Raw genomic sequence first — 26,010 nt, 5'->3', positions numbered from 1 at the left:
ACACTGCTGATGCCTGATAGAGACTGACTGCATTCTTACTTTTAAAAGGGTCATTTGAAAAAAGTTAAATTTGAAAAAAATTAAATTAAATAAAACAACTCAACAAAGTAGAATGCTTTAAACATAATCATTAACATTTCCCAGAAATTAAGAGCAGGAATTGCTTCCCTCCCCTAGTGTTTATCAAGTTTCTTAAGATAAAAATATCTCGCCGTACCTCCTATCACTTGAGTATGAAAGAGTAACTCAACTCTGATGATGAGAATTTCTTTACAATTATTGAGTGCATACGGAGCAGCAGGACTTTACATGTATCACCTTATTTAACCCTCATCACATTTATACCAAGTACATATACTTTACAGACGAGGAAATTGTCACAGAGGTTATAAAACTCACGCAAGGTAACACAGTGCTAAGTGTGAGGTAACAGGTACAAGTGTTACAGTTTAACAAGCTAACACAGAGCTGAGATTCAAACCCAAGCAGTCTGACTCCCCTTAATCACTCCTCTATACTGCCTCCCAATATCTGATGATGTTATTTAAACCTAAAAAAGACAAAAGCAAAATAATACAAAAAAAACTCTGCTGAACTTTAAAAGGCAACGGTAATAATATTGTTTTAAATTCCGTATTCCTTATAATGAGATTAAATATCTGTCAAAACTATTTCATTCATTCTTAGAAAATGAGAATGCTGTGGTTATTTTTAAATCTGAACAAAACACATATATTTATAATTTACTCATTCACATGAAAATTTCTTATAAGACTGATGTGTGGAATATTCTCTTGATTTTGAAACTGTTTCCCAAGCACAGTGGACAAGAGTCTCCTTCATTTTCTCTCTCCTTAGCTTGTTCCACCTGGTACCTAAAAAACTATTTTTAATTCACATAATTTCATAATGGTGATGATAATATGACTTTTCCTATTTAAAAAAGCTAATTATCTTTCATCTTTGCTATGAAACCTAACAGAGCTTTGAAGTCATCTGCTGCAATACATGCTATGGCGGCAGACTCTAAATGAGTAGTCTCGTATTTGTTGGGCTCTTTGTGTACAATATATCTAATGAATCCAAAACACCATCTCTGCCTCACTCCAGAACTTCCTCATTCTTTGCAGTTTCACCCACTACAGAATCTCCACGAGTTCCTTGATAGCTTCTACACAAAAAATCATATTGCAACAAAAAGAAAAAGAAAAGTCATTTGTTTCAAAAAGCTCCACTTGGGAGGAGATGTTGATAATGGAGAACACTATGCATGTGCGGGGGCAGGAGATATACGGGAAATCTCTGTATCTGCCATCAATTTTGCTGTGAAACTAAAATGACTCTAAAAAATAAAGTCTGCTAAAACAAATAAAAAAAACAAAAAGCTCCACTAAGTTTCTCAGAATATCATCACTTTCTGATCTTTGGTTCTTTGAAGAAAATACTTTCTTATACTCTATGTTTCTTACACTTATTTCCATGCTTCATGCCACATGTTTCTTATTTCATAGCTTTAAATAACCCTTTGTATCCTCTCCTATCCCAAAATATGTAAAATCACCTTTATAATCACTTCGTATAGAAAGTTTAATACAATTACAAACATAAGGGGAACTCTAACCTCTTTTTAGAGTCAAACAAACAACTTTGACATGCTTTTTAGGAAAGGTACCATGTATAAAATGATAACCCTTCACACATTTAGACTCTTTGATCCTTCTGTTAGAACATACAGTCTTTCTAAATATTCTGAAAGAAACTGGAACGAATGCCAAATAACAAAAGAAATTACAGTGTTTCATTCTGGACACGAAATATTAAAATGCAGTTGGCTCACATCTAGGTTATCTGCTGCACGTGAACCTCTGCTCACCCTCACTTTGTATGTCAGTCCTGCAGGAGGCCCAGAAATATGCTGAGCCTGAACACACACAAAAAGGACTTGTCTACACTTAGCCCCCTCTCAACCCCGGAATTTAGCTGGATTATAAAGGGAAAAAAAGGACAAATTAACTCAAGAATGCTCTAGACTAGAAACAGAAACAAGGATTAATTTTAGGTAAAATGGTTGCCTACTGTGGTACAATTTATAATTGAAGTACTGATTTTAAAAATAATTTTATTATGAAACTAATAAATATTCATTGTAGAAAATTTGGAAGATACACTTAAACAAGAGATACATTATTCTTCATATTATTACTAATGTAAGTATATTCTTATTAATCAGCAACTTAGAAGTTTTTCTCAGTAATTTTCTTTATTTCAAACAAAACCATCTTTCCTCTCTTCTGCTCTAACTACAAACTTGGTCATAAATACTTTTAGTTAACAGTTTAAAGTAGCACTTTCATCTTTATGCATTGTTATTCACATGACACATACATATCTACCTACCAAGATCAGCAAAGGTATGGCTAATTGCCAGTACAACATGGTACTTCCATGGCTTTCTTTTTCTTCAAGAAAGCACACCAGCACACAGCATGCCAGTCGGTGACTGAGATGTTGATAAAGCAATGACTTTGAGTTCAGTGAAATGCATATATAAAAAATAAGTGTAAGTTATATGTAAACTCAGGCACTTCAGCACTAGTTACAGATTATGCTACATTTCCAACTGATCTCAAAGCACCAGTGTGCCTAGACGTGGTGGCTGGGAAGCACTGCTTTGAACTACTACTTGTAGTCCTGAAAGGAAACCTTTTAAAGTCCTTACATAACTTAAAAATGAATGTCATGGAAATAGTATTTTCAAAGCAATAGTGTCAAGAAATTAAGGTCATCTAGTAAGACTATTTTGCTAAATAGCATAAAACTGGTTATTCATCACATAGACTCACCATTTGTGCGTTAGAATCCCCCAAGGACTGAAGCTCATATTGAACAGGTTGCCCATTTTGGTCCACTAGATGGAACTGCTCTGCAGAAAGAGTCTGAGTCTGAGTCAGGGGCCCTGGCACATTCTGTGATGTGAGGGAATCATCTGCTTCACAAGTAGTAATGGGTAAGACTCTAGGAGAACCATTTTGTCCAAAGGAAGGGTCCCTGGAGTCCATACACGTTAGAAGCTTTTGCAGAGAAAAAAAAATCACTTAGATGTTTGTAAAATATAATGTCACAATTTTTTTTAAAAAACAGAATGTTTATAATAAAAAGGTAAAGAATTCATTTTTCAGTTAACTATTCACTTTACTTTTTGCAGGAGCTGTCAATTTACAAAGACTGATATAGACACAAAGCAGTTCTTAAGTGAAATTGTTGACTTTTGTTATATTTTATTTCAATTTTATTTGAAATAAAATTGTCCATGGGAATGCAACCTGAAATGATGAAATATAATTCAACATACATATTTTTCTTTATATATAAATTTTTATGAATACATTATGTTAAGTAAAGCTCTATATTATGAAATTAAATATATGTAGAATTGTGGGTAATTAAGTGTCAAGATTCTTGAATACATCAAATATGACACTGTTCCTGAAGTATAAAATGAAGTTACATGGCATCTGTTTTCCCTTAGAGTGGGAGGAAGTTCCCAGTTGAACCCCTCCTTCACATACCTGAGAATCTGTCTGTGACTCTTGGGAATCATTATGGTTGACTCCTAAGGAATCACTGGACTGCTCCATGCTGATATCATATTCGATTCCATTTTCTTCAATTATTCAATAGCTGCAAGAGTTCAAATCTCTGATCAACTAAAGCACTTAACATTTTTATGGAAAGTTTGTTTAAAACAGACCTCTCACCTGCCCTACAGCATCACCCTATACAATTTAGCTTAAATCATATCCCTTCTACAAATAAGAAGATAAACATTTCTGTTAAATGACTTGCCAAAGCACCAGAATACATTCAAGGCAGAGCAAAGATTAGTGTTATTTAGTTTCCTCATCCTATCCTTAATTCCACTCATGTACTGGCTTATTAAGGTTGCTATTATGTGACAGGTATTGTTGTAGCCCTTCAAAAACTTCTAAAATTCTTGGGGCTGGCCCTGTGGCCGAGAGGTTAAATTCATGCACTCTGGTTTAGCAGCCAGGGGTTTCGCTGGTTCGGATCCTGGGTGCAGACATGGCACCGCTCATCAGGCCGTGCTGAGGTGGCGTCCCACATAGCACAACCAGAAGGACCCACAACTAGAATATATAACTATGTACTGGGGGTCTTTGAGGAGAAGAAGAAAAAAAAAAAAAAGACTGGCAACAGATGTTAGCTTAGGTGCCAATCTTTAAAAAAAAATTACAACAAACTTCTGAAATTCTCAGTTTACAAAGATTTAATGCAAATAAACGTTTTTAACTTCATGAGTTGAATGTGCCCTATTGTAGCATTAGATAATCTTAGAAAAGATCTCTTGGTATAGATGGAGACTGGGTATACACAACTCTTAACATAATATACAATCATACCACTTAATATTGGCTTGACAAGCTTTGACAATGAAGAAATGTGTATTCCAAACAGTCTGAGACACGTAGGCCTAGAACAGCAGTGTTCTAGTGGAGGCGACTTGTCTCCTCACACAGTTCTCTGCCCTTGGGGATATGTGGCGATGTCAAGAAACATTCTTGGTTGTCACACCTGGTGGGGAGTGATACTGGAATCTAACGGGGAGAAGCTAGGAGTACTGCTAACCATCTTGCAACGCACAGGACAGCCCCACAACAAGATGTCGATGGTGCTGAGGTTCACAAACCCTGGCCTAGTATATTATAGTGACTACAGGATTGCGTAATATCTAAAAAGAATGACATTTTATGTCTCAAAATTGGAGTACAGTCAAATGAAACTGGAAGAATACCATTGAAACATTTATAATATAAAATAAGCTTCTGGAGTCTTTTTAAGAACCTACCCATTTAATTTTACTTTTCATAAGACAAAATAAGTTCTTTTTTAAAAATCTTTAAAATTTTATTTTTTAAATTAACGCACATTAAATTGAACTCTTTTTTTGGCACATAGTTCTATGGATTTTAACATATGTAACCACAACCACAATGAGGATACACATAATTCCATCACTCTAAACCCTAATTTAAATTTATACCTTGTACTTAAGATTTATTCAGTATATATATTTGAATATATTGAAAATTTATTTTTCTGTGATAGCATCTAAACATACATTTGTAAAATTAACCATTTCATAAAATCTACAAGGTTTGCCATTTCATTTTTCCAAAACATAATAAATACTTCTACTCAAATATAAGTTGTAATAGGCTATAAAATCAGTCTTATTTTAATATATGACTATAAAATATCTTAAAACTGCTTCTTCTTTAAGATTTTAAATTATCACTTGTATTCTAATCTAATTTATTATAAAAATTCCAAAAACCTACAGTTACCTCTTCGGCTATTAAAGTAAGAAAAAAATTTTTATAACTTTCTTTTCTGTTCTGAATTTTTACACTATAAATACATTAGTCAAGAATAATATTTTTTAGAAGGGGTTTAAAAAATAATAAGAAAGTTCCATTAAGAACAATACAGCAGGTTAGATACTGTAGAAGCCTCTCTTGTTAGATAACAAAAAACAGAGTTGATCTAAAACAAAATCTTTATTTTGTGGCTGGGCTCTGCTACAGAAAGTAACAAAAACCAGAGGCCACTCCCGTCCTCCAGCCTCTCCCCCCAGAAAAAAGAGAAAAGAAAAAGCTGTGAGCTAAACCTTGAGTGATGAGCACAAGCAGAGGAAATTTCCAAGGGCCGTGCTAACACACCGGTTTTGTGGCTGGGACACTGAAGCTTGGACAAGCAGCTGATAGGGGAAGAGAACTTAAAAATCCCAAGGTGAGACTAGGAACATGAAAGGTCCTGCTTCTGGTAAGAACAAACGCAGCTATTATTTGAAGGTACACAAACCCAATTAAGGCTCAGTTTCCCTTCACATTAAGATCAATCAAATATAAGTTTACAGTCAAAGAGTGTCAAAAATACAGGAAATAAACCACTGCAAGAGAGGGTGAGTGGACTTGGACACCCCCTAAAGACTTCAAATGTTGGAACCATCTAATAATGAACATAAAATAATTATTTAATATTTAAAGAAATAAAAGAATGAATCACAGGAATAAGCAAGCAAGAAAAGACTACAAAAAGCTTAATTTGAAAAAGAACCAAATAGAAGTTTCAGAAACGAAAAATATCGATTAGATGCAGAAGAATTACTAAATTGGAAGACAGATTCTAAAAATTGCCCAGAATGCTTCATAGGAAAAACAGAAGATGAAAAATACGAAGAAGAGACTTAAAACTAGGCAAAATAGAATGAGAAATTATAGCACATCTATCACTGGAGTCTCAAAAGGATAGAAAAGAGAAAATGGACAAGAGACAATATTTGAAGAGATAATGACTGACAATTTTTCAAAACTGAAGACATGAATTCCCAGATAAAGTAAGTACAAAATGTACCAAGATATATCAAAAGAAATCCATACCCAATGTAGTGAAAGTGCAAAATTCTAAAAAGAAGCAGGAAAATCTAAAATGCAGTCAGAGAAATAAGAACTTCACCTGCAGAGTACTGACATTAGATATACAGCAGACCACCCAATAGCAGCAATGGCAGTAATGTCACAGCAACAATAAAAAAGAAAATAACTAGCAATGTACAAATGTATATGCTCAAAACTACTTTTTTGCAAAAGAGGATGAGAGAAAGACATTTTAAGATTAAAAAACCCTGAGTTTACAATGAACAGATCTTACATGAAAGAAACTTCTAAAGAATATAGAAAACAAAAATGATTTGAGATGCTAGAAAAATGGTAGACAAAAAAAGTAGTAACTCTATGAAAATTCTAAATAAACACTGCACAAATAATAATAAGATTATAATTTTGTGTACGTGTATTTTAAGGATAGAAATAAAATACTGGAGAGCTAAATAAAATACACATAACTCAGGAGGGGCGGATGATGGATAAACACAATATATCAAAACTTACAGGATCCAGGGAAAGCAGTGCACAGAGGGATATTTAGAGCAATAATGCCTATATGAAAAAAAGATAAAATCTCAAAACAATAACCTAACTTTATACCTTAAGGAAAAGAAAAAGGAGAGCAAACTAAACTGAAATCTAGCAGAAGGAAGGAAATAATAAAGATAGAGGGGAGATACGCAAAATCAGGAATAGAAAAACAACAGAACTATCAATGAGTCTAAAAGTTGGTTCTTAGACAAGATTGACAAAATTGACAAACCTTTAGCTCGACTGACAATAAAGAAAGAGGGAAGGCACAAATAACTAAAATCAGAAATGAAAGTGGGGACATAACTACCAATCTTACAGAAATTAAAAGGATAACGAGAGAATACTAAGAACAATTGTACAACTATCTCTATTCAGATGACATGGTCTTATATATACAAATCCTGAAGAATACACAAAAAACTATTAGAGTTAATAAACAAATTAAACAAAGTTGGAGGATACAAGATAAACACACAAAAATCAGTTGTATTTCTATATACTAGAAATGAACAACCCAAAAATGAAATCAAGAAAATAATCCATTTATAATAGCAACAACAAGAACAAAATACTTACAAATAAATTTAACCAAGGAGGTACAAGACTTGTATGCTGAAATGATAAAATACTGCTTAAAAAAAATTAAAGAAGACCTAAATAAACATAAAGACATACTGTGCTCACAGAACTGGAAGATGTGAATACTGTTAAAACGGCACTACTACCCAAAGCAATCTACAGATCCAATGCAATCTCTATCAAAATCCCAAAGACCTTTTTCTCAGTCATAGAAAAGCCAACCCTAAAATTCATATGGAATGCCAAAGAACCTGAATAGTCAAAACAATCTTGAAAAAGAAGCACAAAGTTGGTGGACTTGTTCTTCTCAATTTCAAAACTTACTTCAAAAAAATGCCCTAGAGTACTCGAAAGAATGTGGTACTGAACTAAGGATAGATATGTAGATCAATGGAATAGAATTGAGAGTCCAGAAATAAACTCATATATCTATGGTCAAATAATTTTCAACAAGGGTACCAAAAGCATTCAATGGGGAAGGAATAGTCTCTTCAACAAATGGTTCTGAAAGAACTGAATACACACATACAAAAGAATGAAGATGTACCCCTACCTTACACTATATTAAAAAAAAAACAAAAATGGATCAAATAACTAAATGTAAGAGCTAAAGTGATAAAATTCTCAAAAGAAAACATAAGGGTAATTCTTCATAACCTTGAATTTGGCAATGTGTCTTTAGATATGACATCAAAGGATGAGAACTAAAAAAAAAATAAATTGGACATTATCAAAATAAAAACTTCTGTGCAAAGGACACCATGACAAGAGTGAAAAGACAATCTAGGGAGAAGATATTTGGACATCAAATATCTGACAAGGGTCTATAATATATAAAGAACTCCTACAACTCAATAACAAAAAGACAACCAAAACAACCTATTCAAAAAATGGGCAAAAGAGTTGAATAGACATTTCTCCAAAGAAGACATACAAAGGGCCAACAAGCACATAAAGATGCTCAAGTTGATTAATCATTATGAAAATGCAAATCAAAACAATAATGAGATATCAGTTCAAACCTGCTGGGATGTCTATATTTTAGAAAAAGAAAATAACAATGGTTGGCAAGGATGTGGAGAAATTGGAATCTTCATGCATTGCCAATAGGCAGGTAAAATGGTGCAGATGCTGTGAAAAACTGTTTGGCAGTTTCTTAAGAAGTTAAACATAGAATTACCATATGACAGCAATTCCACTCCAGGTATATACCCAAAAGAATTGAAAACAGGTGTTCAAACGTAAACCTGTACACAAATGTTCACAGTAGCCCTATTCATAATAGCTGAAAGTGGAAACAACCCTAATGTTCACCAGCTTATGAATGGACCAACAAAATGTGCTATCTTCATATAAAGAGATAGTATTCAGCCATAAGAAGGAAAGAAGTAGTGATACATATACTACCACACAGAATAACCTCAGAAGCATCATGCTAAGTGAAGAAGCCAGACACAAAGAGTTACATATTATATGGTTTCATTTACATAAAACATCCAGTACAGGTAAATCCATACAGGCAGAAAGGAGACTGGTGGGCGCCAAGGACTTAGAGGAGGGGGGAACAGAGAGTAACTGCCAAACAGGTACAAGATTTTAATTGGGGATGATGAAAGCATTTTGGAATTAGATAGAGGTGGTACGTGCACAACACTGTGAATGTACAAAATGCCACTGAATTATCCATTTAAAAACAGTTAATTTGGGGGCTAGCCCTGTGGCCGAGCAGTTAAGTTCATGCTCTCTGCTTCGGTGGCCGAGGGCTTCACTGGTTCACATCCTGGGCGTGGACCTAGTGCCACTCATCAAGCCGTGGTGAGGCAGCGTTGGGCACAGTAGAACTGGAAGAACCTACAACTAGTGTATACACCTATCTACTGGGGGGCTTTGGGGAGAAGAAGAAAGAAAAACATTTTAAAAAGATTGACAACAGATGTTAGTTCAGGGTCAATCTTTAAAACACAAAGCAAAAAATGCTTAATTTGGGGGCTGGCTCTGTGGCCCAGCAGTTGGGTTCAGAGTGCTCTGCTTCAGCAGCCTGGGTTTGGTCCCAAGGCCCGGACCTGCACCGTTTGTCAGCAGCTGAACCATGGTGACGACTCACATACAAAGTGGAGGAAGACTGGCACAGATGTTAGCTCAAGGCGAATCTTCCTCATGCAAAACAAAAGAAGAAGATTGACAACGGATGTTAGCTCAAGGCAAATCTTCTCAAGCAAAAAAAGTAATAAAAACAGTTAATTTTAAGTTACATGAATTTCATGTCAATTTTTTGTGTGGTGCTGAACTAACATCTGTGCCAATCTTCCCATATTTTGTATGTGGGATGCCGCCACAGCATGGCTTGACGAGTGGTGTCTAGGTCCATGCCCAGGGTTCAAACGTGCAAACCCTGGGCCACCAAAGCAGAGTGCATGAAATTAACCACTACAGCACTCAGCCAGCCCTCACCTCAATTTTTTTAAAAAAGTAAAATGGTACCAAAAAGAAAAAACAGATGTACGTGTGTGAGTGTGTTATGTGTGTGTGACAATCAGGAAAATGTGAACATGCATTATATAGTTGATGATACTAAGGAATTTTTGGTGTGTCTTTAGGTCTGTGAATGATATTATGGATGAAATTGATTACATGATGTTATGATAGCCAGGATTTGAGGTGCTCTCTCTCTCTCTCTGTGCCTACTACTTACCTCAGTTTCCTCTTGTGTGGCTCTGTGTGGCATGCACGCCTCTTCTTGGGAACTGTGAGTAAAAAGCTATTTTTTCAATGGCAATCATCTCCTGATTTGTTGGCCTCACCATATCTGAATAGAAATAAAATCTATTTTAGGAGTGAAGTCAGCATCACGGAGGAGTGGGCTCTTTCGTTAGAGTCTCTCCCCTACGATACAATGAAAAGGACATTTGTAAAGCAACAGAGGGCATGCACGCAAGACAACAGACATCTGAGAGACCCAGACAGCTGTACATCTGAAGGTGGGGGTGCTGGACCCTCCAGAAGGCAGTGGAAGGAGGTATGGGAATCTCCTCTCCCTCTACAACTGCAGCGACCTAGGGTGCTGGACTGCGCGTGGCCCTCAGGGGAGAGGGGAAAGGGGCAGTCCTCCACAGGAACGCCTTTGCTCTCCAAGTTCCCTCACAGCCCATGTAAAAACTCCACATGGAGAAGACAAAGCAACCTTAACACCCCAGTTACATCAATGGATGGATCATCCATATAGAAAGTCAACAAGGAAATAGTGGAATTAAGTGAAAAACTAAACCAGATGGGCTTAATAGATATATATGGAACACTCCATCCAAAAACAGCAGAATATACATTCTTCTCAAGTGTGCATGGAACATTCACAAATACAGACCATATGTTGGGAAACAAAGCAAGCCTCAACAAATTTAAGAAGACTGAAATCATACCAACCATCTTTTCCAACCATAATGCTATGAACTAGAAATCAACCACAAGAAAAAAGCTGGGAAAGTGACAAATATGTAGAGACGAAACAACATGCTACAGAACAACAAATGGATCACTGAAGAAATTAAAGGAAAAATAAAAAAATATCTGGAGATAAATGAAAACGAAAATACACCATACCAACTCATATGGGATGCAGCAAAAGCACTCCTAAAAATAAAATTCATAACAATACAGGCCAACCTTAACAAACAAGAAAAATCTCAAATAAGCACTCTTAAACTACACCTAATAGAACTAGGAAAAGAAGAACAAACAAAGCCCAAAGTCATCAGAAGGAGGGAAATAATAAAAATTAGAACAGAAACACATGAAATTGAAACAACAACAACAACAAAACAGTAGAAAGGACCAGTGAAACTAAGAGCCAGTTCTTCGAAAAGATAAACAAAATTGACAAACCATTAGCCAGACTTACTAGAAAAAAAGAGAGAAGGTTCAAATAAATAAAATTAGAAATGGAACAGGAGACATTAGAAAGGACACCACAGAAATACAAAGGGTTATAAGAGAATACCATGAAAAACTATATACCAACAAATTAGATAATCTGGAAGAAATGATTCATACAAACTCCCAAAACTGAAGCAAGAAGAAATAGAGAATCTGAATAGATCAATCACAAGTAAAGAGATTGAAACAGTAATCAAAAACCTCCCAAAAACAAACATCTTGGACCAGATGGCTTCTCTGGAGAATTCTACCAAACATTCAAAGAAGATTTAATACCTATCCTTCTAAAACTATTTCAAAAAGTTGAAGAAGATGGAGCACTTCCCAACACATTTTACAAAGCCAACATCACTCTGATCCAAAAGCCAGACAAGGACAACACAAAGAAGGCAAATTACAGGCCAATATTGCTGATGAACATAGATACAACGATCCACAACAAAATATTGGCAAACTGAATACAACAATACATTAAAAAGATCATACACTATGATCAAGTGGGATTTATACCAGGGACGCAGGGATGGTTCAACATCCACAAATCAATGTGATACACCACATTAACAAAATGAGGAATAAAAACCACATGATCATCTCCATAGACGCAGAGAAAGCATTTGACAGGATCGAACATCCATTTATGATAAAAAAGCTCTCAATAAAATGGGTATAGAAGGAAAGTATCTCAACATAATAAAGGCCATATATGACAAACCCATAGCCAACTACTCAATGGGGAAAACTGAAAGCCATCCCTCTGAGGATAGGAACAAAACAAGGGTGCCCACTCTCATCATTCTTATTCAACACAGTACTAAAGGTTTTGGCCAGAGTAATTAGGCAAGAGACAGGAATAAAAGGTATCCAAATTGGCAATGAAGAAGCAAAATTCTCGCTATTTGCAGACGACATGATTTTATATGTAGAAAACCCTACAGAATCTATCAGAAAACTATTACAAATAATCAACAATTACAGTAAAGTTGCAGGGTACAAAATCAACTTATAAAAATCAGTTGCATTTCTATACTCTAATAATGAACTAACAGAAAGAGAACTGAAGACTATAATCTCATTTACAATCGCAACAAAAAGAACAAAATATCTAGGAAAAAATTTACCCAAGGAAGTGAAAGACCTATACAATGAAAACAATAAGACATTATTGAAAGAAATCAATGATGACATAAAGAAATGGAGGGGGCCAGCCTGGTGGCGCAATGGTTAAGTTTGCACATTCTGCTTCAGCGGCCCAGGGTTTGCTGGTTTGGATCCTGGGTGTGGACAGGGCACTGCTTGGCAAGCCATGCTGTGGTAGGCATCCCACATATAAAGTGGAGGAAGATGGGCACGGATGTAAACTCAGGGCCAGCCTTCCTCAGCAAAAAAAGGAAGATTGGCAGCAGATGTTAGCTCAGGGCTAATCTTCCTCAAAAAATAAAAAAAGAAAGAAAGAAATGGAAAGATATTCCATGCACATGTATCAGAAGAATAAACACAGTTAAAATGTCCATACTGGGTCCAGCCCCGTGGTCAAGTGGTTCAGTTCATGTGCTTCGGTGGCCCAGGGTTTTGCTGGTTCAGATCCTGGGAGCGGACATGGCACTGCTCATCAGGCCATGCTGAGGCAGCATCCCACACGCCACAACTAGAAGGACCTACAACTAGAATATACAACTATGTACTGGGGGGGCTTTGGGGAGAAGAAGAAGGAAAAAAAAAAAACATTGGCAAAAGATGTTAGCTCAGGGCCAATCTTTAAAAAAGAAAAAATTGTCCATACTACCTAAAGCAATCTACAGATTCAATGCAATCCCAGTCACAATCCCAATGACATTGCTTGAGGAAATAGAACAAAGAATCATAAAATTCATTTGGGGCAACAAAGGACCCTGAATAGCTAAAGCAACCCTCAGAAAAAAGAACAAAGCTGGAGGCATCACAATCTCTGACTTCAAAATATACTACAAAGCTATAGTAATAAAACAGCATGGTACTAGCAGAAAAACAGACACACAGATCAATGCAGGAGATCTGAAAGCAAAGATATAAAACCATACATCTATGGACACCTAGTCACCCACAAATGAGCTACGAATATACAATGGAGAAAGGAAAGGCTCTTCAATAAATGGTGCTGGGAAAACTGGACAGCCACATGCAAAAGAATGAAAGTAGACCAATATCTTTTGCCATACACTAAAATTAACTCAAAATGGATTAGCAACTTGAAGGTAAGACCTGAAACCACAAAACTCCTAGAAGAAAAACAGGCAGTACACTCTGACACCAATCTTAGAAGGTTCTTTTCAAACACTATGTCTACTTGGACAAGGGAAACAAATGAAGAAATAAACAAGTGGGACTTCATCAGACTAAAGAGCTTCTGCAAGGCAAAGGAAACCTGAACAAAACGAAAAGACAACCCACTAACTGGGAGAAAATATTTGCAAATCATATATCCAAAAAAGGGTTAATCCCCAAAATATATAAAGAAGTCACACAACTCAACAACAAAAAAACAAACAATCAAAAAATGGGCAGAAGATATGAACAGACATTTTCCCAAAGAAGATACACAGATGGCCAACAGGCACGTGAAAAGATGTTCCACATCAATAATGAGCAGGGAAATGCCAATCAAAACTACACTGAGACATCATCTTACACCTGTTAGAATGGCTATAATCACCAAGACAAAAAAGAAATGTTGGAGAGGGTGTGGAGCAAAGGGAACCCTCATCCACAGCTAGTGGGAATGCAAACTCGTGCAGCCACTATGGAAAACAGTATAGAGATTTCTCAGAAAATTAAAAATACAAATACCATATGACCCAGCTATCACATTACTGGGTATTTATCCAAAGAACTTGAAATCAACAATTCAAAGAGACTTACACACCCCTATGTTCATTGCAGCATTATTCACAATAACCAAGACATGGAAGTGATCCATGTGCCCATCAACAGAAGAATGGATAAAGAAGATGTGGTGTATATATATATATGTATATACATATACAATGGAATACTACTCAGCCACAAAAAGACAAAATTGTCCCATTTGCAACAACATAGAGGGACTTAGAGAGTGTTACATTAAGCAAAACAAGCCCCACAGAGAAAGACTAACACCTTATGATTTCACTCATATGTGGAAGATAAACTAACACAGAGACAAAGAGAACAGATTAGTGGTTACCACAGGGGAAGTTGGGGAGTGGGCATAAGGGGTAAAGGGGCACATTTAAATGGTGACGGACAAATAATAATGTACAACTGAAATTACACAGTTATAAACTATTATGACCTAAGTAAAAAAAAAAAGAAAAGAAAAGGAAATGATAGGCTTTGAGGTTGCCTTTGAAAGCAGTTGGGAGCTCCTTGGCATCAAGAGAAATGTCTCACTGCGAGGCTATTCTCTAGAAAAGATAAAGTTTTCAGTCCAATAAAAAAAATATATTTTAAAATAATCATAAACATATAAATGCTAGCATCCTAAATAAAACCTCAGCAAACAAAATCCAGCAATGCATAATAAAAAATGTTCTATCTCACTTGCCACCAACTTTAAGTACAGCCAATATGAACAGTAAGTTTAGACTAGAATTTTATATGAACAAAGTATGATACCAGCTGCCTAAAATAGCACAATGGCATTAAAAAAATGAAAATTCTAGAGATAAACTTGACAAAGATATGGAAGATCTATGCACTGAAAACTACAAAACCTAGATGGGAGAAATTAAAAAACTGTTAGAATTAATAAATTCAGTAAAGTTGCAAGATACAAAATCAATACATAATTTGTTATTTCTATACACTAATAATGAACTATGAGAAAGGGAAATTAAAAAACCAATCCTATTTACAATTGTATCAAAAAGAATAAAATACCTAGGAATAAATTTAACCAAGGAGGTGAAAGACTTGTATAGTGAAAACTACAAGACATTAATGAAAGAAAGTGAAGATACAAATAAATGGGAAAATTTTCAATGCTCATGGATTGGGAGAATCAATATTGTTAAAATGTCCTTACTACCCAAAGCAATCAACAAATTCAATGCAATCCCTATCAAAATTCCAACGACACTTTTCACAGAACTAGAATAATCCCAAAATTTATATAGAACCACAAAAGACCCCAAATAGCCAAAGAAATCTTGAGAAAGAAGAAGAAAGCTAGAGGTATCATGCTCCCTGATATCAAATTATATTACAAGGCTATAGAAATTACAACTTAATGGTATTGGTATAAAAACAGACACACAGATCAATGAAACAGAATAGAGTCCAGAAATCAATCCAGGCATATATGGTCAATTAATTTATGACAAATGAGCCAAGAATATACAATGGGAAAGAACAGTCTTTCAATAAATGGTGTTAGGAAACCTGGACAGCCATATGTAAAAGAATGAAACTCAACCACTATCTTATACTGTACACAAAAATAACTTAAAATGGATTAAAGGCTTGAACATAAGACCTGAGATCACAGAACTCCTAGAAGAAAACATAGGTGGTAAACTCCTTGACATAGGTCTTGGTGATGATTTTTACAATCTGACACCAAAAGCAAAAAAGTCCCAAGTGGGACTACATCAAACTGAAAAGCTTCTGCACAGCAAAGGAAACCATCAATGAAGCAAAAAGGCAACCTACTGAATGGAAAAAAATATTTGCAAATCATATATCTGATAAGGGATTAATATCTAAAATAAAGAATTCATACAAGTCAACAGCAAAAAATCCAAACAATCTGATTTAAAAATGGGCAGAAGATCTGAATAGATATGTTTCCAAAGATGATATACAGATGGCAACAGATACATGATAAGATGCTCAACATCATTAATCATCAGGGAAATGCAAATCAAAATTACACCAATTATAGTATCATAAAGAATTGTTCCATCACCATAAAAATCTCCTGTTGCGTCATCTATTTATCCCTCCCTAAAACCCTCCCACCCTCCAACACCATCCCCAACCTCTGACAACTACTGATCTTGTTACTATGTCTATAGTTTTGCCTTTTCAAGAACGCCATATATTTGGAATCATACAGTATATAGCCTTTTCAAACTGTCTTCTTTCATTTGTCAGTGTGCATTTAATGTTTCTCCATGTCTTTCTGTGGCTTGATAGCCTATTTCTTTCTATCAGTGAATAATAATAATTCACTGTATGGATATACCACAGAGTGTTTATACATTCACCTATTGAAGGACATCGTGGTTGCTTCCAAGTTTTGGCAATTGTGAATAAAGGTGCTATGACTATCCATGTGTAGATTTTTGTTGGACATAAATTTTCAACTCATTTGGGTAAATACCTAGTAGTACAACTGCTGGATTTTATCGTAAGCCTATGATTTTTATGGTGATGAAACAATTCTTTATGATACTGTAATGGTGGATACATGACTTTACACATTTGGCAAAAGCCATAAAACTGTCCAACACAAGGAGTGAACCTTAACGAAAACTATGGACTTTTGTTCATAATAATGTATCAACAGTGGTTCATTAATTTTAAGAAATGTACCACACTAATGCAAGACGCTAATATAGTCATGTGCCACGTAAAAACGTTTTGGTCAACAACAGACCATATATATGACAGTGGTCCCATAAGATTAGTACCATAGAGCCAAGCTGTAGAGTAGGCTATACCACCTAGGTTCATGTAAGTGCTGTATGGGAGGAAGAAATTTTCCTCTATACTCCTGGCTGGTCTAAGAATTAAACTGACATGAGACAGATTAACAGGAGAAAAACAAACAAAAGTTTAATCACATGTACACATGGGAGAAACAGAGGAAAACCAAGTGACTGACCAAAATGGCTGAAGCCCTCACCTTAAATGCCATCCTCAGCCAAAGATAAAAGAAAGTGTTGGGGGTGAGGAGAGTGGACTTCAAAGGGAAAGAACACAATTCACAGGTAGGTGAAAAGGAGCAAATGTTTGGAAAACAGGTGTTTGGCCACACAGAAACAGAAGAACACAGAGGGGAGCCCAAGAAACAGATTTTTCTAGGTTCCTCCCTATCTACCACCTAGTTTATGTTACGCTAAGGTGGTAGCCTGCTTCCTGAGACATGTTTTTTTTATCTGAATTCTTTTGGGCAGTTAAGGTGGAGGTAACGAAAAAAAACCAGATTTTTAAGAATCTTTCATTTCTTAAAAAGAATCAGCCTAAAATAATCCCTACTTTAAAGAGACACATTTTGGGGTAGAAAGTTTTGTTCCCTTTCAGTACACTCTATGATGTTCGCACAACCACAAAATCACCTAAGGACGCGTTTCTCAGTAGAGATCCCTGCAGTAAAGCAACGCATAACTGTAACGGAAAACAGTGTGCTGGGGGGAGGGGAGGAGGGTGGGAGACGAGGGGGAGGAACATGGAAATCTTTGTATTAGCTGCTCGATTTTTCTCTAAATCTAAAACTGTTCTAAAGAAAGTCTTTCAGTTAAAAAAAGAAAAAGCAATCAGAGAGACTGTAAACCAAAGCCAACAACAAATCACAGTATATGAACTCCAAAATTATCCTGGAAGTTTTGGTTAAGTTATCACACTCTGGACAATGTTGGAGTTAGGTTGCAAAAGAAAATATATTATTTTTTCACTAACTTTTAAAATAAAAATGAGAAGGTTTTGTCAGTAAAATTGTATAAAATAGTTGAAGAGAGTGTTCTGGAGTGATAGGGTATAGGTTTGAATTTCAACTTTATACTTACTTGTCAAATTAGCTAATGACTCTGAGACTTAGTTTTCTCATCTGCAAATTGGCAATACTATTGTATTCACCTCTTTGGGTTGTTACAAAGATTAAACAAAGTAACGTATGCAAAGGGCTTGGTGCAGTTCCTAGTACAAGGTCAGTGCTCAGTAAATTACTTTTCAACCTTTAATTGTGCAAACTAAGATTAAAATTTCACCTACCCAGACTAAATAAACTCTTAGCTTCTTAAGGGCAAAAATTTGTTAACAGTCATCTCATCAATGTAATCAAAACTTTCATCAATGTAATCAAAACTTATCTGGACTTAGTATGAAGCTTCTAAATATATTTTTCTATACTGTCTGAAAAAAATTACAAAAAGTTTTTCAGTTTTAGATGACTAATAGACTCTATTTCAACATTATTATTGTTTAGTTTAAAAATTCACACATCTTTGGGGCCAGTCCGGTGGTGCAGTGGTTAAGTTCGCACCTTCCGCTTCGATGGCCCAGGGTTTGCCAGCCGGATCCCAGGTGTGGACCTATGCACCGCTTGACAAGCCATGCTGTGGTAGGCGTCCCACATATAAAGTAGAGGAAGATGGGCATGGATGTTAGCTCAGGGCCAGTCTTCCTCAGCAAAAAGAAGAGGATTGGCGGCAGATGTTAGCTCAGGGGTAATCTTCCTCAAAAAAAGAAAAATTCACAAAACATATAAATGTAATAGAGAAAGAACATGGGGTCAGTCTAGATTTAATGAAAAATTCAAATTGTTAATTTCTCTGAACTTCAATTTCTAGTTCTTTAAAATGAGGAGTTGGTATGGGTGATATCAAAGATCCCAGTCAGTTCTAAGATTTTATGTTTCTAACAGAAGATTGTCCCTGAGCTAACCTCTGTGCCAATCTTCCTCTATTTTTTGTATGTGGGACACTGCCACAGCAGTGCTTGACAAGTGGTGTGTGGTTTCACACCCAGGATCTGAACCCCCAAACCCCAGGCCACCAAAGTGGAGAACACAAACTTAACCACTACACTACTGGGCCGGCTCCCAATTTTTTTAAGCATATTGAAATATTCACTGTTTAAAGATATCGACATTAAGATTTAAAAATATTTTTGAGAGCTCTTTAATTATTTAATGTATTATTATGATAGAATAAAGATTATGCATTTAATTGTGATAGCCAAAAAATAATTTAATGTTTATAGAATGTTTATTATACTTGACAATTATTAGCTAGAATCATTAACAAACACTCTATTGTTACGTGATGTAGGACCTATTATCACCATTTTACAGAAAAGGAAACTGAGGCCCACTGTTCAAGGGTATAAGGTTATCATTTATTGAGCACTTAGCATAGTAACGCACTATGCTAAAGCTGTTTTACATACATCATTTTATTTAATCCTTTCAACAAACCTGTGATTCAGCTGCTTTCTCCAAGTTACATATAAGGAAATAAGAATCAGGCAATTAAATAACTTTCCCAAGATTACAGAAATACTAAGCGGCTGAGCAAGGATTCAAACCTACATTTATTGATTCCAAAGCCCACTCTTTATTATCACAATAGGACCGCTTTCAAGGTAACAGACAGCTCCCTCCTTCCTTCATTAGTCACAGCTTTAAATCTTTTTTTGAGGGGGAGGATAGGTTAACAGATAAGAGATGCTAAAAAAAGTTCTTTGTGCATTTGTTCTCAACTTGTCCTGGTTGAAATTTAATTACAGGCAGTCCCTATGACACACAAGCCCCCCCTGCAAGCAACCTACAGCTCTCTAACCCGATGAAGAGGCCAGAGCTCTAACCACACAGGCATCGTGTCCACTGCGAAGACCTTCTGTAAAGAGAGTCAGGAGCGCAGCTTGGGAAAGAGAGGGAAAAGTGCAACTAGCTTAGGGGAAAGAACCCTAAAAACTCACGCCTAGTTTCTCAATAGGTGCCCTGATCCTGTTAGAAATTGTCCCCACTGGCCTACATCTTTTTCATTTTGTTTACTTTCTCTTACCCTATCTGAAATTTCACCAATGAAATAAATTTTCATTGGAGTTAACCAGCATTTTCTCTCAAAAAGTGAAAAACTCTGGAGAGACTATCAGTCATTAAGAAATTTGTGTAAATTTCTATCAGGATATCTTTCCTCTTTTAAGATGAGTTAAAAACAGTTACCCTGAAAAGCTTAATTTGGAGGTGAGAAAGCAAGTGCATTTGAACTCAAAGCCTGAGCTAGGTGCTGCCGTGGAGACGCAGGGCAGGGTGACCGCCCTAGGGAAGGCGTGGGGAGGATGCTCACAGAGAAGATTGCCAAGGCAAACCTCTTACTTCAGAACTTTGCCCAGACTGGGATCTGGCCAATTGAAGAAAGACAACTTCTTTTCTCTATTGTCTTCTGAGAACACAAAACTCAAAATTTTCCCTTCAATATGCACCACAGGACATCTGAAACAAGCCTTTGTGATTGTTGTTAGTGCCATTGTGTCAACTCTGACTCCTAGTGACCATGTGGACAGCACAGCCGAACCCTGCCCGGCCTTTTTGCGCCATCCTCTCACCTTCCGGCGCTGTATCAGACAATGCTATTCACAGGTTTTCACGGCCAAGTTTTTCAGAAGTGAGTAGCCAGGTCCTTCTTCCTAGTCTGTCTAGTCTGGAAGCTTCACTGAAACCTGTCCACTGTGGGTGACCCTCCTGGCATTTGAAATACTGGTGGCAGAGCTTTCAGCAGCACAGCAACAGTATGACAACCAACAGACAGATGGTGTGGTTCCCTGACCAGGAAATGGTCCCGGGTGGTGGGGATGAGTGCACAAAATCCTAACCACTAGACCACCAGGGTTGGTGTTATTGTGATTACACTGATGAAATACTACTTTAAGTAGTTTCTATATGCAAAAGTGGGTTTCAATATCTATTGACCTAACCCATTGTTGAATTGGAGATTAAAAGTACATTTTTAAGGGGCAGGCCCAGTGGCATAGTGCTTAACTTTGCACGTTCCACTCTGGTGGCCCAGGGTTCGTGGGTTCACATCACATTCCAGGTGTGGACCTAGCACAGCTCATCAAGCCATGCTGTGGTGGCATCCCACATAAAATGGAGGAAGATTGGCACAGATGTTAGCTCAGCACAGTCTTCCTCAAGCAAACAGAGGAAGATTGGCAACACATGTTAGCTCAGGGCCAATCTTCCTCAAAAACACACAAAAAAAGTACATTCTTAAGTTACAGACATCCTTTTTGAAAAATAATTTGAATACAGTGAAAAGTATTACTCCTTCCTCCCCTAATTCTTCTATCAATCTGCATTACTTTCTTCAAGCTTGACAATTGCAGGGTGATTCAAAATACCCAATTTTCCCATCTAACCTCAATGTTAGTATGTGCTGTAAATATTATCCCTAACTTTCAATTAACTATGTGAAAGTAAAGTTTTTAAGAATGAAGATATTAATATTAAGTAGCTAGGTATAAAATGTTCTTTTCCAACTGGTAACCACAAACAGAACAAAGTACCTATAAACAAAGTACAATTTGACTTTTTCATTAATATGTAATAGGCAACAGTTGATTTTTATAGAGCTATAACCTTCAATTAGTTAAAAATAAGATTATTACCTTCAGGCAGTAGCTCAAGTTTAAATTCCAGGCCTGGAGCATTCTACTACCCACAAAATGCCCTCTCTTGTTCACTGAAGTTCTTCCTTTTGGGGCACTAAATCATGATAGTTGTAACTTCATTTATGTGAAAGCTATAATTATATCTTCATAGCAGCATTTTTTCTGTAATGAGAAGGCAGATATTCATATACATTTTATTTTCCTACACATAAAGAAAGGTTTTATTATAAAATAGCCATCACCAGCCTGGTATAACAGAACCATCAATTGACTCAGTTAAGGAGAACTAAAGCCTAGGACTGACTTTACAGATAACTGCTTGTGTCCTGGGGCAGGTGACTCAACCTCTCTGTTTGTTTCCTTATCTAAAGTTAGGTAGTTGGACTAAGGTTTTAACTCTCACATTCTATAACTACTACTGACACAAAGACCTCTACAGGAAATTACATTTTTCTCCATAAGAAAAATATTTACAAACAGGGCATCTTTCGGAGTCATGGAAGCTTGAACTCAAAGGCCCCCCTCCCCACATCCCACTCCCTATAAAATCCCAGCCTTGATTTGACAAGCTTATTTCTTAGGCAAGTAGAATTGGGATTGGAGAAAGAGAGCTGAAAAAAAGAAGAAAGTATTAAATATGTAGTCTAGACAGTTAATCATGATTGGACTTCAGAACATACACTAACGCATTAATTTTGCATTCTAGAACGTTTCATATCACATTAAAAAAGTGGATGTTACCTTATATTAAAAGCAAAGATTAGGAAGAAACTGTTAAATTAAAAATTTGCTGTTTTCATTTATAGAGGAAAGGGCTGTTTATTGTTGATATATAATGAATGCTCGGCAGAGGGAGGAGACTCCTCGGGCCGTAGTGACTCACATCTCTGCGGATCATACGTGGTCTATTGCTGTTTTGATTTTGTTGAACAGCATTTCTGTGTGTTCAAAATTTGAGAGGTAATTCTCAGCTGCAATTTCTAAAAAATTGTCTTAACATCTGATCATTTTGTTGAGTTTCTCCTACAGGCTTTTGTGTAGTAAAATTTATGCGTTAAAACCAGTGGTCCGAGAATAAATCACCAGACAGGATAACTCAAGGATGAAGCCCCTTGAAGTTTAGTCAGAGTTTCTCTTAATTCTACATAGCTTGGTTACTGTCTCAAGATTTAAAGGATCTTGAAGTTTATTCAATATCAGTGTCAGATCTTATTAACTACATTAAAAAATATTGCTCAAAAGTACTTTAGAAAATACAATTTCTCTCCTCTTTCAGGGTAGGTAAATGACATAATGTTCATTTTATGATGTATACAAAATTACTATGAATAAGTGATGTCAAAAATTAAATCAAGACTCCTAGTTCACAAATAATTTATAAAATAATTTATTTTTTTAAAGATGGGTTTTGAAAGTTGTAGTATGTTAAATCAAAATCAAACTTTTAAATGTATGCAAATATACATAAACAATAACTCATTTTAACTTTTCAGTGAAAAACATTTAACACGAGTGTTCACAATGTCTCTTTTATCTAAGGTTTGTCCTCCCTATAAACTTCCCTGTAATCTTGGTTCTACCCTTCTTACCCTGTACACACATACCTCTTTTTACCTCTTTGCTCTTTGACACCTTCACAAATTATTCCCTATAATCCTCACAATGCCTATGAGGTAGATCTTATTATGTCGAGTCATAGGGAAGAAAACCAAAGCTGTCAAGTGAGTTGCTCAAGATCACAGACAGCATCAGAGCTCAGATTCAAGACTAAGTAGGGGGAAAAAAAAAAAAAAGAACAGTGAGGACTCCAAAGCCCATGCATAGTCTTTATACTATACCACACCATGACCTCATATACAGAAAAAAGAAACATATAATCAAGAAAAATATATTTTCCAAGCTGTGGTTCTCCAGCCAACAATGTGTGTTCATGGGGACCGTAGCAAACGAATCATGCAATCATGCAGGAGATTGTTAAGAACCAAAAGCTTGCAGTTAATCTTCTAAGTAAATTTAAGAAAAACAAAGTAAAAGCACTAACTACCCCAGGTATTGCACAGAGGCAACACCAAACATGACACGTCACTGTTGAAAAAATACCAAAGCCATCACACTGGGAGTACACTTATTCTGGAACACTTATTAACTAATTTTCCCTTAACTAAAGGTCACAGTCAAATGAAAAATGTATTTCAGTGAATTCAACATTTCTGCTTTGCAAATTGAAGATTCATCTTCCTAAGCATTCAGGTTCTGTATCTTACTGATCATATTTTTCAATTCAAATTAAGATCAACCTGTATTGACTCCATCAGGTATTGTATTTTCTTATTTTGATAGATTTCAAATTAATGATAGCTAAAAATGTATTAGTCTACTGATTAACTAAACATTTTTAGAAGATATTTTAACCAGTGATATATTATCAATAATAAAAAATTATCTGAAAAAGAACTTAATTATTTGAAAATTTAGGTTCTAAGAATTTTAACTGAAGCAGTTTTACTGCTGTAACTCAAAAATCACTTAATGTTTAGAGGAGAATTTTAAAACTGTCAAATTTCTTTCCACTTCTCCAAAATTTTAAAAATATGGATTAAACAGCAGGACTTCAATTTAAAAAGTGTTTCAAACTTCAGGTGGTCTAACTTACAGGACACACACAATTCTCACCATTACAATGAATCACACGGTTAAATGACCACCGTTGCCATCTGCAAGCCCAGTCCTTTCCTAGAACTTCAGCACCTAGGCTTTCTCATTTTATTCTTCTAACCATTAGGCTGTTCTCCCTTATTCACAATGGCAAAGCATCTACTTCAACTGACATCAAATGATGATGGTAATAACAGTTAACGTTTACTATGTGGCATTTAATTCTCACAGTTGAGGAAAGCGTGGCACAGAGAGGTTAACAAATTAGTAGCTGAGGCAGGATTCAAAGTTCCTGGGCCCGCATTCGGGTTCCAAGGCCTGCATTCTAAACAGGTGAGTCAACTGAGACCAGTCCTAGCTTCTCCGCCACGCCTCTCTAACAAAAGATTACCTTTCGCTTACAATTGTTTAAATCACTTCCCATATTCTAAGGTTGACTTAAATGTCGGGTGTCTACTAGTAATTTCAGTACATCTTCAGGCAAGGGAAAAGAGGACAGCTTCAGTCGTCTTCACCTGCACACAGCGCGCCCCGCCTGATTCTAAACCGCTGTCTCCTGGAGGCCCCCTCTGGGAGCTTTCCTGGAGAACGCCCTAAAAAGCGACTTTGAGATCCGGATAGTTCTCTCTCCGTCCATCCTCCCTCAGAAAGACAACTACGTTCAACTAGAGTAATCCTCGGGCACCGCGATGAAGGCACAGGCCTTTGGGTAACTTCAAGACAAAAAAAAAAAGTCGGAGCGCGGAGAGGGCGTGGGAGGACGCCCTTCCCGGTCTACACGTACACTAACACGGGCGCACACAGAGAAGAGCCCCCGAGAGCGCGGGCGCCGCCGCCCGGGGCCGTCCTTCCCGCGGCGGGGCTCCCCGGCTCGGCTCCCCGCCTCGGCACGCCCAGCCTCCACCCGCGCCGCCGGCCTCGCCGGGGCCCGCGAGCGCGTCCCGGGCGGGGTGGGCCTCGCCATGGAGGGCCCCGCGAGGCCGCGAGGCGGGGCGCGGACGCCTCAGGGCCGGGCTGCGGCAGGGGCGGGGGCGGCGGCGGCTCGGGGGCCGGCGGGTCGGGAGGTGACGGGAGGAGGACGCAGGAGAGGGAAGGGGGCTGGGAGGCAGCGTCCGGTCCGTCGGCGCTGACAGCTCTGCCAAACCTCCGACTCGCCCAGTCCCAGCGCCGCCGAGAGCCCTACAGGGCGAGCAGGGAAGTCCACCAAGTGCTGGAGCAGAGGGGAGAAAATTCAAAACGAGTCTACTCAACCTCGTCTTGGCTCCGAGGCCCCGCCATGGAGACCAGCACCATGCGCAGGCGCACCACTCCGAGAGCGCGCAGCGCAGGGCCAGGAGAAAAGTCCACTGTCGGCCACCGTCCTCGGTTGCCTTTCAGATTCGTTCTGTTTTCTGTATTCCAGACTCTAACCTGCATCTAAAGCGTAGAGGGCGGGGCGAGAACCCACAAAAAATCTTGACGGAGTGATGTTCTGATTGGGAGTATGCGCGAG

The 26,010-nt window shown here is 37.2% G+C and overlaps 1 protein-coding gene across 13 annotated transcripts in view; it reads right to left on the bottom strand.

Moving 5' to 3' along the window:
• The window catches only part of CARF (calcium responsive transcription factor), a 99,589-nt gene extending 73,694 nt beyond the window's left edge, over positions 1–25,895 (bottom strand). For 9 of the 13 annotated variants that reach the window (XM_046658397.1, XM_046658402.1, XM_046658394.1 and 6 more), the window contains exons 1-5: positions 24,910–25,134; positions 23,468–23,630; positions 21,861–22,025; positions 3,570–3,681; positions 2,844–3,071 (exon numbers count right to left, since the gene is read on the bottom strand). In XM_046658397.1, coding sequence (XP_046514353.1) covers positions 2,844–3,071; positions 3,570–3,638 — 297 coding nt within the window. In that variant the 5' untranslated portion in view covers positions 3,639–3,681; positions 21,861–22,025; positions 23,468–23,630; positions 24,910–25,134. Of the gene's footprint in view, positions 1–2,843; positions 3,072–3,569; positions 3,682–10,272; positions 10,387–21,860; positions 22,026–23,467; positions 23,631–24,909; positions 25,135–25,769 lie in introns of those variants that run through there. The other 4 variants (XM_046658392.1, XM_046658393.1, XM_046658404.1 and 1 more) reach the window with 4 other exon arrangements.
• Between the last annotated feature and the right edge of the window lie 115 nt (positions 25,896–26,010).

The sequence above is a fragment of the Equus quagga genome, chromosome 4, assembly GCF_021613505.1.
Source record: "Equus quagga isolate Etosha38 chromosome 4, UCLA_HA_Equagga_1.0, whole genome shotgun sequence".
NCBI lineage: Eukaryota > Metazoa > Chordata > Mammalia > Perissodactyla > Equidae > Equus > Equus quagga.
Note: the sequence above shows the minus strand (reverse complement) of the source record. Positions and strands in the feature narration are given on the sequence as shown.